The 14,130-nt window shown below is 49.8% G+C and overlaps 1 protein-coding gene across 1 annotated transcript; it reads right to left on the bottom strand.

The window, feature by feature from the left end:
• Positions 1 to 5,154: 5,154 nt before the first annotated feature.
• Positions 5,155 to 9,430, bottom strand: LOC136516552 (cyclic nucleotide-gated ion channel 4-like). The gene is made up of 5 exons (XM_066509972.1): positions 8,959 to 9,430; positions 8,282 to 8,873; positions 6,911 to 7,126; positions 6,037 to 6,807; positions 5,155 to 5,927 (listed from the first exon to the last, which is right to left on the bottom strand). The coding sequence occupies exons 2-5, from the start codon at positions 8,858 to 8,860 to the stop codon at positions 5,415 to 5,417; spliced, it is 2,079 nt and encodes a 692-aa protein (XP_066366069.1). The 5' UTR covers positions 8,861 to 8,873; positions 8,959 to 9,430; the 3' UTR covers positions 5,155 to 5,414.
• Positions 9,431 to 14,130: the final 4,700 nt, after the last annotated feature.

Raw genomic sequence — 14,130 nt, 5'->3', positions numbered from 1 at the left:
AATTTGGTAGCATTAGAAGATGTTGTTGAAATAAAGTAGCTATTACCCTTATTTATTGGTATATAGCGGAAATCGTCATTAGGAATGGTAATACTGATAGTTGCTGGAATAACGATGAATGCCTTACTTGATACTTGTTGTCGATAGCAATAGATAATTTAACACCGTGGTCGATAGCACTAGCTTAGTAGTTAAATCGATGTACTTCTATTTTAAGAGCTGCTATTGTTATATTATTAAACATTGCATCATCATTTCATGTAGATCACGAACTGGTAGATTTCGTGCCCGTCGGTGAGCCTGAGTACGATGAGGTGATCGAGGAGGAGATCTTCGCACACGAGGACGCTCAAGAGCTTTTTGGTGCTGACCCTGCTGACCCAGCGCCTGTCCAAGGCAAGCCCCGGTGCATAACCCCTATTTTTAAATGATCACTGAATATATATATATGATATGCATTTACGTTACAAGCATTTTATGAAAACTACATGCATAAATATATTTACCCATAAGTCCTACTAGTACATGTCGAGTAGTTGCTATGCTCAGGATATCAGTAGCGTGAGTAACCTGCCGTTACTCGCAAGTAGGCAATAAAATATGAACGCTCATAATAAAATGGTGGAAAGGAAAACGGTGACCGGGCAGGGATATGGATTGGGTACTGGTGGGTGTGAGGGGTTGTGTCCTGCGGCCAACAGGGCATAGCTCGGTTACACTTTTTTCTGTCTATGTCGATTAAGGACCGGTCGTTGCATATGACTCTAGGCAAGTCACAGATTATTGTCCCGAGCGCATACTTAGGTATGGACGTAGGGAAGGCTTGCTGCTCTCTTGTCGTGGATCCGGCTCTTTCCGGATCGACTGATGGGAAGAGGAGGTGGTGGAGGTCCTTACGCCACACTGAGTCCGGGACTCAGGGGTGAGGGCTTGGAGTCCAAGTTTAGACGGGGACCTGGACACCCGGGACAGGAGAGTGGTGGGTTAGTCCTGCTTGTGCCTAGGGTACAAGTGGGGCGTGTGTTTTCGGAGCACCCAGCTGGGCACATTGATTCACGAATCGCCAGGCAATCCGGTACGGCTTGTCTGCGGTTTAGCACCGTAGTAAGAACTGAAAGTGGAAGAGGAGAAGAAATATAACTGATTGCTCAACCCTTGCTTGATAGTAGACAGGTGCTTATATAGACTGGCTAGATGATAACTTAATACGACTGATAATAATAATACATAAATAAGAACTCATTATTAACATTGCTTTCCGCTAAAGAAAATCAGCAAACCATAAAGCATATCATATTCCTTGGAGTCAGAAAATTATTTTCACTAGTCGGGTAAGTTTTGCGAGGACATTGTGTACTCAGGATTTATTTACCCCTGTTGCAGGTGATGCTTGAAGAGTACCTTGTGTGGAGGATCCTTCTGGTGGGCTCAGACGGAATCCTCGCCCCGTTGAAGGGTCGAGATGGCGGACTAGAGGGGGGGTGAATAGTCTTTTCTAAAATTAATCGCGTCGGCTAACCGATATAAGTGCGGAATAAAAACAATCGGTCTAGCCAAGACTACACCCCTCTATATATGTTCACTAGCACCTTGCAAAGATACTAATTATGCAACTAAGGTGCCGGGCTAGCTAGAGCTCTCCTAAACAATTCTAGGAGCAAGGTTACACAAACCTATGCCACTAGTACTTTAAGCGACAAGGGAGCTCCTACACATGCTAGTAAGCAAAAGCACAAAGCTAACTAAGCTCACTAGCAATGCTCAATAACAAGGCAACCAATGCCTAATTAGAGAGCGCAAATACTTAGTTACATAAACTAAGCAATGTGACTAACAAGGTTACTAAAACCAAATTAGCCACGCAAGGGAGCTACTTCTATGCTACACAAGCAAGAAGGTAATTAGCAAGCTACACAATCTATCTAATTACTAGAGCAACTACACAAGCTTAATATGTATAAAAGTAATTGCAAGCTTGTGTAATGGGGATGCAAACCAACGGGAAGAATAAGGTTGACACGATGATTTTTCTCCCGAGGTTCACGTGTTTGCCAACACGCTAGTCCCCGTTGTGTCGACCGCTCACTTGGTGGTTCGGCGGCTAATTAGCATCACCCGCTAAGCCCGCACGTCGGGCGCCGCAAGAACCTACCCCTTGAGTGAGGGTAGCTCAATGACACGCTTTACTAGAGTTGCTCTTCGCGGCTCCCGCGGGGCGAGCACAAGTACCCCTCACAAGCTCTTCTCCGGAGCTCCGCACAATCTTCTTGCGGGCTTCGACGGAGACCACCACCAAGCCGTCTAGGAGGTGGCAACCTCCAAGAGTAACAAGCACCACCGGCTTGCAACACGATCACCTAGTGCCACTCGATGCAACCTCACGATGCAATCGCACTAGAATCGCTCTCTCACACTATCGGATGAACACTATCATGCATGTGTGAGATGGAGGGCTCCCAAGCACTACTACACAAGCCACCAAGGCTCTAGTGTGCTCAGCTGCCGGCCCAAGGCCGGCCATGGCCTCTATTTATAACCCCATGGGCAAATAGAGCCGTTACCCCTTCACTGGGCAAAACTCGGGCCGACCGGACGCTCCGGTCCGATCGACCGGACGCTGGACCTCAGCGTCCGGTCACGCGATACTCGCCACGTGTCCCCTGCGTTCAACGGTCATCTTCCGATCCCAACGGTCATCTGCCGATCGGACGCAGCACTTCAACTGACCGGACGCTGGACCCTCAGCGTCCGGTCGTTTCCAGTAAGCTCCCGAGCATGACCGGACGCGTCCGGTCGAATGCGATCGGACGCAGCCAGCGTCCGGTCACACTCCAGCGACTGCTACACTCCACGTCAGCGCGACCGGACGCAGCCTGCCAGCGTCCGGTGCATTCAGATCCAGCGTCCGGTCAGTTGACCGACGCCAGCATCTTCTCCATTCTCTTCACCCTTGCTCAAGTGTGCTAACCACAAGAATTTGCATCCGGCGCAATAGAAAATAGACATTCCATTTTCCCGAAAGCGTGCCCTAGGTTATACCTTTGCCTTGCGCATTCCATTCCATCTCCTCCAATGTCGATGCAACACATGCACCGACACGATCAACAATGATATGATCCACTTCATATCATCACGTGATCATATTGGTTCATCGAGGGAGAGAGGGACCCAAACCCATCTCAACCCTGCAAACACCACCGCCTTTGTAAATGTGCCAACACCACCAAGTGTACACCACCATGTGTATGTGTGTTAGCATTTTCACAATCATTTCCCAAAGGATGTTAGCCACTCAACTTGCCACGCCACTCGATCCTAGCGACAATGCAAAGTTAGATCACTCGAGTGGCACTAGATGACCGATATGCAAACAAGTTTGCCCCTCTTGATAGTACGGCCATCTATCCTAAACCCGGTCATAAACTTCTCTACACACCTATGACCGGTGAAATGAAATGCCCTAGGTTATACCTTTGCCTTGCGCATTCCATTCCATCTCCTCCAATGTCGATGCAACACATGCACCGACACGATCAACAATGATATGATCCACTTCATATCATCACGTGATCATATTGGTTCATCGATCTTGACTCTACTTGCTCTTCACCGTTGCCATCGTCCATCGGCGCCAAGTCTTGCTCAAGCTCACCGCCACGCGGTCCATCACTCCAAAGCCTTCGACTTGCCCTTCACGCTTGCAACCGGTCCATCAAGCCAAGTCTTGTCTTGATCTTCTCCACCTTGATCACATGACTCAATGTCATGTCTCATGTGCATTAAGCTCCTTCATCATCACATGTGTGAGCTTTTGCAACATCTCCAAGCCATTTTCACCTTCATGGTATATGTTGCTCACACACATGTACCTGTGGACTAATCACCTGTGTATCTCACATAAACATAATTAGTCCACCTAAGTTGTCACTCAATTACCAAAACCAAACAAGGACCTTTCACCCGTATCACTAGATGTTATCTTTTTAAATTTCGCTGTTATACATTCCGTACTCTGGTATTTGGTATTGTAATAATGTACTTTTTAAGAAACTCTAATGTATAAAATGGACTTGTATTGTAACTCGTTCTCATTATTGGATCCTTGGGAAAGATGTGGATCTTTCGGGTTCTCCCTCGGGGTGTGCCCGACGGACACCGCTCGCTGTAGTTTGATTTCGGGGTGCTTAGTGTCTGGCGAAAGACGAGCACCTCCGTAAGTATGCTATTTCGGATGGTTCTGCCACAGTGAAGCACCTCTTTAGGTGCTCTCACAACTCTACCATTTTTTTCTCGAACATAGTGCGTATAGCTGAAACCCTTTGGCTGAAAAACATGGAGCGAAGCGGTCCCAAACACCTCCTAAGAAACCATATAATTAAGAAACTGTAGTTTTAGAAATATTGATGTGCAAAACCGCGGTTTAGAAAAAAGAGATCTAGAGTGGAGTTTTTAAAACTCCCAAAAGACTACAGTTTTAGCAATACCATGGTATTCAAAATCATAAAGTTTGTTGCACTCAAACACTTCATGGCACTTAAAACCAAAGTATTTTCCAAAACCATGGTTTTTTTAAAAAAAACTCTAAGAACCTTAATGGCTACGAGTTACCTCATGCATGCCTTGCTGTTGAGCAATTAAAAGAGGCAACGTAGGAAGATCGGTACACTTCTATCTACTACATTTAATTAGTAATTATGCTTGTAACTACCATTTTTAGTTAAATTCTAAGTATCATCTTCCGCTAAGTCTGTTCCCGCAGTTCTGATACAAATGGTCATTCGCTTGCCACTGAAGGAGAATCACACGTGGATTAGGGTGGAAAATAGTCATGGCGACGGTGTAACAATTCGGGTTGATCAGTGTTTAATATAACACTATAGATTTCATTACATTAGGATAGGTCTGATCGTCCATGTACAACTCTTCTAACCCTCTAGAGCGTCGCTAAAGCATGTTATATTAAACTTTTTTCTACCTTAATAGAAAGACGCGTAAACCTTTTGCGTGATCAAGAAAAAAAACGGTGACGGTGTCACCGCCCGAGATGCCTTGGTCAAATCATATTAGAGTATCTCTAAGAGTTTTGAAAACCCAGCTCCAATTTTAATTTTTTTTTTGTTAAATTAAAAAACCGTTCTCCAACAACTCTCAAACTTTCCGCACTTTGAAAAATTGATATAATCATGTGAAAATATACACGTGCAGCCAATCTAGAGGTGAAAGAACATGACTAAGAACAAGGTTATAATGCAAATGTAAGAGAAAAATAAAGTATAAAAGTGGCTACGCACGCTCCTTGCGGCGTTGCATACAAGTGAATGTCTGTGGAGGAACGAAATTCGTCGTTTCCCAATCGGAACTTGCATTAGATACGTGCTCACGAAGAAGCCGCCGGCCTGGAACGGCCTAGCTAGCTAGAAGTCGTCGTCCTGGTTGGGCTTGGGCGAGGTGAGGATGGCCGTGTACAGGCGGAGCTTCTCCTCCCCGAGCGACGAGCAGCGGGACAGCGGGCGCCGCGGGCGGATGAAGGACAGCGACGAGAGCGTCTTGCGGTGCTTGTACCTCCGCCATGCCAGCTGCACGGCGACAGCCGCCCAGGTGCGCCACCCCGGCGAGTAGTAGCGCGCGCTGCGGCGCACCTTGTCGTTGGTGAAGGTGTAGCGGAAGTGCTGCGTCACGTACTTGACGTCGGCGGCGTCCAGGCCGAAGACCTCGGTGCTCTCCAGCGTCACCAGCGTCGCCGACGACGTCGGGAGGCGCTCCAGGAACGGGCGGCGCAGGCACCAGGACAGCAGCTCATCGCCGCTGAAGTTGCCGGGCCCCAGCGTGCAGCTGCTCGTCGCGCCGTTCCGCAGCACCTGGCTGCACTGCAGGTGGCCCCGCACGATGAACAGCATCCGCTGCACCACGTCGCCCTCCCTCACGATCTGTACGTTTTTGCATGTAGAGCAGATATCAGTGGTCGTAGATGTCGTCGATCGTTGTTCATTCAGGCTGAGCTGATGAGATGATGACACAGAGCAGAGAGACACTCACGGTTTCTCCCTTGGGGAAGATGAGGGATTTCACCCTGTCGCAGATGTTCTCGAGGACGAGGTCGTCCATGTGCTGGAAGAAGGGGACCTGGCGGACGAGGTCGAGGCAGAGGTGGTACTTGATGTCCCGGCGGAGTCCCTCGGGGAGGTCGCGCACGATCTGGCACTCGTCGACGCCGCGCGTGGCGGCCCACCGCTGGCGTTCGAACTGGCGCACCCGGGCGCGGAAGCTCCGCGGCAGGTTCTTGCGCTTCATCCACCACTCCACGCTGCGGAGCCGGGTGTGCATGGCCTGCTTCTTGGACGTGGTCGCGTTCAGGAACACCTTGATGTTGCCGATGAGCATGGTGACGAGGACGAGCCCCCCCGTGATGGTGACGATGTTGAACACGATCTCCACCCACTCCGTCGTGCTCTCCAGGTTGCCGAACGTGCTGAGCGTCATTAGGCCCCAGAAGATCGGGAGCAGCATCCGCTCCACGCGGCTCGGGTTCGCCACCAGCATCACCGTCCACGAGTACGCGCCGTACTGGTAGTTGTCGCCGCCGCTGGACAGGCACGTGCCCCGGACCTGCGCGTTCCGGGCCCAGGCGAGCCTGTCGCCGCTGCCGACGATCCCGGCGGAGGAGGGGGAGCCGCCGTAGTAGAGCGGCGCCGCGCAGGCTACCGCACTGCTGCGCGCGCACCCGCCGGCCGCCGCCCGGAGGCACTGCTCTTTCAGGCACTTGCTGGCCCGCTGGACGCCGAGCAGGTACCAGCACGCGCCCACAGCCTGCAACTCATCGCGACACGAGCGGAGCGACCTTTTTGTTAGCTACTGCATGTTGGTTGGCAATGGCAGCCAACGCTGCTAACCGACGACGTAACGTACGTACATGGGCGGCGACGAAGTAGGCCATGAGGTTGAGCGCGATGCCCCACCAGATGGTGCCGAAGATGTAGCCGGACTGGCGCTGCATCCGCCGGAGCAGGCGCGCCGCGTGGTAGATCTTGGGCAGGTACCCGAGCAGGAACGACACCAGCAGCACCGTCATCACCGGCGTCGTCAACCCCGCGCGGATCATCGCCGGCGCCGCAACCCACACCACCACCTGCATTTGCACGCATGCGCCATATCCACCGTCAGGACCAAACTCCAAACAGGCCGGCAGACACCGGAACACACGACACGCTTTCACTGAATCTACCAACGAGTAACAAATCAATGGCGGTGTGGTGGCCGGCCGGGTTGGTGGCACGATGAAGAGGCCGTGGGCCGTGGCGTGGCCCTATCCGACCGGGACGATGCGCAAGGACACGGGCCCGCGTACGTGCCATTAATGGCTGCGCGCGGCACGAGCATGCCGGGCCACGCCGCCACGGACACGGTCAGATGCGGCACCAAATAATAATGTGCGTCAGGACAAGCAGAAACTAAGGCACGCAGGCCCCACTCGTGTCACCGCTCTGTGCATCATGGGCGGCCGATCGCGTCGCCGTGCCGGTGGTAGCGACATGAGAACGATCATCGATTCATGGCACTATGGCAGGATGCAGTTGTTAGAAGCTGGAACACAAGCTAAAGAGGAATAGTGTTTGTGGCAAGAACAGTTTGGACAGGGTCATGCAATTTTTTTTAATGATCAGGAGGCTCATGCAATCACGGAGTACTCCCTTAGTCTAGAAAAAAAAACATAATTTTAGTTTTAAAGTGTCCAGATTCAAAACTAAAATTGTGTGTTTTTTTTTTTCTAGAGGAAGGGAGTAGGAAAACTCCAAACTGTGCCCTGTGTGGATAGCAACTTATTCGGGCGAGACCAGTCTCGCACGTTAGCACGTACAGTACAATGCATGATTATAGACCATGCATCTTGATTGGCAATCTCAGACTATATGTGGATGTCCTGTTGGATTATTCTTCAGCTACATAATTCTTCCTGCTTTTCTTGTAACAAAAAATACTCTAAACTCAATGATGATCTCTAAATTTCACTGAAAGTTGGTAGTATATTTTTAAGTGGCCAACGGCTTAAGACATTTACACACATTTTTTTATGCCAAGTGCCATGTTGCAAATTCCTAATTGGTAATGTTCTATTGGCGATTTGATTTTGTTTGATTTTACTGTCCACCAAACCATGGATTTTTTTCTCGATCAGGCGTTACGCCACCAAACCATTGATGAAGCTCTGCGTAGTCGTCACCCAGGTCGAAAAGCAAGCAAGTTGACTAATGAATGAATAATCTAAACTAGCAGAGCACCGCACCTGCATCACGGGAAGGATGACGAAGAAGTCCAGCAGCATCCCTTTCCTAGACGTCGCGTCCTCGGGGAGCTTGCGCGCGGCCTCGGCGGCGGCGGCCTCGTCGTCGTCCTCCTCGGCGCCCTGCTGCTGCTCCTCGTCGCCCGTGCCGCCGGCGACGCGCTTATCCAACGCCGCGCCGGCGCCGCGCGCGATGCGGAGCTGCGTGGCGACGTTCCACACGTGCATGGCGTCCACGGCGCAGCGCAGCGCGGTGACGGCGGCGGCGAGCCAGCCATCGATGAAGAGGCACATGAGCGGGCCGCTCAGGGACACGGCGTACAGGAAGAGCGGGTCCACCATGAGCCCCGCCGCGCAGGCCAGGAGGTAGGCGCGGTTCCAGTCCCGGACCCACCTCGCCCGCGGGTCCAGCGCCCACGCCGCGCCGCCGCCGCCGAGCCCCAGGCGCCACTGCACGCGCCGCCGCCAGCGGCTCCTGCTGGCGTTGGTCGCATGTCGTGCTTGCTCCTTCCGCCGTGAGTCATCGGAAGGCGACGCAGTGGAGGAGGAAGGCGACGAGCGTGCGGAGAGATCGCTTGACATGGCGATACGATAACTGAGCCGAACAGGGAATTAGGACAAGTGATTCGTCAAATTGACAGTGTAAAACAACATGAACTGATGCGAATTCCAGTATATACCTCTCAATTTAGGCTTGGCATTGTCTTTTCCAGCAGTCGATGGCTCAGCGGGCAGCAGCCGTTCGGCACCCGTACCTGTGTCCGTGGCTGCCTCACCGGCGTCCGGCGACTAGGCGTTGCGTCGCCGTCTCTCGCAAGCACTAGGACGCCAAGGGAACCGGCAGTTCAACTTTAACCGGGAAGGCAACGCAAACGTCGTCGCATCTAGCAGTGGCGAGCGGGCGGCAGACCAAGAGGCGTGGTGCTGCGCGCAGAGCTTCCTTCGGCATCCATGGCGGACAGGACTGTTGGTCAGCGAATTCAGGGGGTCAATGGGAAAAAGAAGAGATGGCGAGTGCTATACACAGATCATCTGCCCTTGCCTGCGCTGAGTTGGCCGTGGATGCCGCAACAGCAGAGGATATGAGCATGTGGAGCAGTGGAAGCTAAGCGCGTTTCGCCACAGCAAATGAGGTGGGCAAGTATGCCTGTGTAGTACATCCACAAATCCACCTATGGCCCTGTTTATTTTCTCAGAAATGCTATACAGCACGTATGTGTTTTAGTACTAAAAAATACATGAATTTTTTTATCTCTCTCTCTTTCTCACCGGCTCGCACACGGCGAGCGCACGCGGCAGCGGAGAACCAGCACCAGCACGCGAGCGAGCGAGCGCGGCGGCCGTCGGGCGAGCGCACACCGGCACGCGAACGCGGCTGGCGAGCATGGCGCGGCTCCGGCGAGTGGACGCGGCGGGCGAGCATGGAGCGGCTCCGAAAAGCGGACGCGGCGGGCGAGCGGATGCGGCTCCGGCGAGCGGCCGGCTAGCAGCCTGGGAGGAGCGTCGAGCAAGGCAACGGCGGAGGCGAGCAGCCTGGGCGCCGGCGGCGGCTACCTGCAGCAACCGCGACCTGCGGCGGCAGATCTATGATTTGACCTTCCATAGAAATAAAATTGTTTCCTGTGATCTGTGATCTGTGGATATGTGATCTTGTGATTGTCTGAAGATAGAAGAAGGCTGGAGGTAGAAGAATGGTGGAGGCTGTTGGATCTTAATCTTATGGTGCAAAAAAATGCATATGTTGAAATTGCATAAAACACATGGTTGTGTAGTAGACAGACTCTTATTTTCTTCGGCAAAACTTTTGTCCAGCACTTTTAGTCTATATTTTGGGCAAATGGATCTAAACAGTTAGAGCAAAAAGGAGGTTAACTGGGCTAAAAATATTGGGGGGTGTGAAGGACCCCTCGTTTTACACTTCTAATCCAAACTTTTGCCATAGTCTAAACATCTCAAGCAACACTCAAATGGAACTAAACAGGGTCTATATACGGAATGTTTGGTCGGAGGTCTAAAAGTTGACTCTGGTAGTTTCATCCAAAGTAGAATGGTCACTGGGGGAGGAAATCAAAAGAAAAGTGAGGGGGTGATAGGAAGGGAGCTGAAGCGGATGGATTATGGCTTAGGGGCCTTCTTTAGCCGTGCTTTTAAAGGGGTTTTATCTATGGATGACGTTAAAGCGCAACTCGTCTTCAACCTCGTGCCTATCTACTACGCTCCTTTCTCCCTCCCCGCGCCCTCCCTCACCGTCGAACACCCTATGCTCGTCCTCGACCCCACCCTCCTCCTCGTTCTAGCTCCCACCCCCACCGCGGCGCGCTCGAGTTCACCGGAGCTTCACGGCCGCACCAGCACCTGCAACGGACGCCTTCTTCCCCTCCTCCCTCTCCGCCGTGGCAAACTCCACCCATGGCGCCCCCGCCCTGCCCTTGTCCGATCGCCTCCATCGCCGCCAAGTCCCCTAAACCGCCCAACCACCGTCCCCACCGCTTGGCCGGCCTGCCTCCCCCCAAACCTCCTTCTAAGCCCACTAGAGTTGGAGAAGAAGAGAGGTGTGCCAGCCGCTGGAACCCTAACTGGAGTTGGGGAACAAGAGTGGGGCGAGGCACAAGCGAGGGGTGTCGCGTGGCCGCCATTTTTGTTTGTGTCTTTTTAGAAACCCTGTCAAACACTCATGCGAAAAATGGCTTGTGAAGCTAGAACCAAACAAAACGTGATGAAGCTAAAGGCTATTTTAGCTTAGAAGTCGAAACTACAAAAATATGGTTTTTTTTTCTAACTTCACCATTTTTCCAAAAGTTAAAACCCTGCCAAAAAGAGTCTTAGGGCCTGTTTGGGACAGCTCCACTAGCTTCAGATCCACCAAATTTAGATCCAGATCTAAAAAGTTTGCCAAATACCTCCAGCTCCACTAGTGGATCTGCTCCACCAAATTGGTGGATCTCCTCAAGAGGTGCTCCACCAGATCCAATTTTGGTGGAGTTGGGAGAAATTACCCACCACTGTCACTGGTTACACAAAAATAACGTTTCGATCTATTCTGTTCAGGGTCTTCAGCGTCGCGAGCGCCCCTTCCTACCACGCATCTGCGCACCTGCCGTCGCGAGGCCGGCGTGGCGCTCGCCAGAGCCCCACCCACGGCCTTGGTGCTCGTCGGAGCTCGCCCCGTAGCCCGTCGGAGCTTGCACCGCGTTCTCGGCCCCGACGCGCGATGCTGTGCTCCACTCTGATCCGTAGGAAGAGGAAGACAGAGGAGATGAGGCGCCGACGTGTGGGACCCACATGGAAGTGAATAGAGATAAAGGGTGGAAGCTTCCCAAACACCTCCAGCTACACTATTGAGCTGCTCCACAGTGGATAGATAAATCAACACTAGATTTTACCTTTTGATTTGGTGGACTGTCCCGAAAATGGTCCTTAAACTGTTGTCGTGCTTTTAGCTAATACAAAAATAAGCGTGGCGGATAACATTGATAGGGACTCGAGGGCTGTACCTAACGTCAAAAAAGGAGTAGAAAAATGGAGGAAGACAAAAGAGGTAGAGATAGAAAGAAGGTTGGTCTGTAGTCGGAAATTATAACATTGAAATTAGATATATAAGAAGCATAAATATAGATAATACAAAACAATAGTTGGAGGTAATAGGAGAATTTAAGCTAATTATCTACCTAGCACAGTTTAGTAACCATTGTCAATTGTGACTAATTAGACTTAAAAGATTATCTCAAAATGTGCAAAGTTCGTAATTGTCTAATTTATATCATTGTGTCAAACATTACTAGAATTTTAAACAGACCAAGAGAAGTAGGAGACCGATCATAGTACCCGTATAAGCGCAAGTGTCACTAAGTAGTGGAGACATATATACAAATCAATAGTATGACGAACAAGCATTAATACAAAGCTATTTATATTCCAAACCTGAAAGGTCCAAACAACGAGCGGTGTCCATTTGACGGAGAAAAAAATCAGTCTGAAAAGAGCCGTGTCAATTGTTTGCACGGTGATGTTCCGCATGATTATTGTTCCTGCAAAAGGAATATTCCTACGTACAAAAGGAATATTCCTTCTCTGGATAAATAGGAGTGGGACGTCTTGCATAGAGTAATTTTCCTGCGTGTACGTTTCTGATCTGAATGCAACGGGCCAACGGGGGCAGAGCAGCCACACCGTGCATTGCTGCATGCAAAGGCCTAACCGCAGGAAGTTGGGCCCGGCGGCTGAGGATGAATGCGCCAACCCCTATCACTCCAGTCCCTCTCACCAACTCCAAAAGATTCTCAATATACTTTCTAAATGCTAGAAATAGATATTTTGATAAAAAAATACCCTTCAATAACTTTTCTAAATGGTTATATAATATAACAATCTTTTATTCCGGATTTTTTGCTAGCAAAAAATAGAAGACGAGAATAGCTCTATATGATACCCGAGAGATATAGAAAAACTGTTGAATGATAAAAAGATATAGAAAATAATTTTTATATAAATGATTCTCTAAATGATGATTTAGAAAATAGAATTTAGAAAGGCCCTTGAAGACTCAATTCATCGATCTCATCTCATCTGCTCACGATCACCTATGCATGTTTCTCTCTGCTCATTCAGCTGGAGAAAAACGAATGGACATCGTCTTAACAGCACGCTTAATATGCTCCGTTTTCTTAGTATTGTTGGATCAATATAGTAGATGGACTGGAGTGCTGGTCTAGCTAGGTTGCATGTCGCAAGACCGCGGCTCGATCGACGTACGTACGTGGAGGACTGAGGAGCCGTATATTTGGACCAGCACCGGCCAATTATTGATGATCGAGAGTGGTGAATGTGGACGCCAACAACTGAAACTGTTCGCTATTTATTATATCGTTTTATTAAAAAGCATTCCGATCTTATGAAATCAAACTTGTACATGTTGGCTTGGCTGATAAGCCATGACTGAAAGTACTGTTGTCTGATTTATTGTTAAAGAAAAATACTGTTCGTTAGCTGAAAAAGTATGGCTTATAAGCCAAGCGAACAGGGCGTTGATCGACCTGCGGGAATAAGCGTGATTCGTGAAAATATACTAACAGATAATCCCGGTTTGTGTTTGTCGTGTAACAAATTCACTTTAGGCCTCGTTCGTATATGCATGTATTTATCTCAATCCACATGTATTGAAATGTATTGGAGTAGAATTAAACTAAGTTTCATTCAATTCCACTCCAACACATGTGGATTAGAGTAAATACATATGCATCCAAACAAGATCTTGGATGCGCATGTAACCACATGTGTTGATGTGGATTGGAGTAGAATTAAATTAAGTTTCATTTCGATTAACTTCAACATATATGGATTTGAAGTAGATACGCATATATCAAAACAAGGCCTTACGCCCTGTTCGTTTGGCTTATAAACCGTATTTTTTCAGTCAATGAATAATATTTTTCTCTCACAATAAATCAGTCAACGGTACTTTCAGCTATGGCATATCAGCCCCGCGAACCGGCCATTATTCTTTGAGGAAGCTGAGACCGATGCATGTGTCACTTATGGGACTCGTTGATTGATCTAGAAACGCAGAGTAGCTACGTACTAATATTTTTTCCGAAATTAAATCTCGTAGGACAATGACATGAGGATTCGCAATTCAGTAGGAAAATCCTCCTTGCTGCCAGAAAAGATACGGAAAACGATGGTTGCCACCAGACAGAAACATTTAAAATTACGAGCCAGCCAGCCATCAAGAACACACAGGACCATTGTTGGTTATATATGCGGTGACGCGTGTAGTAGGAGCGTACCGGCTCCGGAAAACGACGAGCCACCGTACGGTGGTCGCGCGACGTGTTCGTTCGTCCTCCTACTCG

Source organism: Miscanthus floridulus, chromosome 17 (assembly GCF_019320115.1).
Source record: "Miscanthus floridulus cultivar M001 chromosome 17, ASM1932011v1, whole genome shotgun sequence".
Taxonomy (NCBI): Eukaryota; Viridiplantae; Streptophyta; class Magnoliopsida; order Poales; family Poaceae; genus Miscanthus; species Miscanthus floridulus.
Note: the sequence above shows the minus strand (reverse complement) of the source record. Positions and strands in the feature narration are given on the sequence as shown.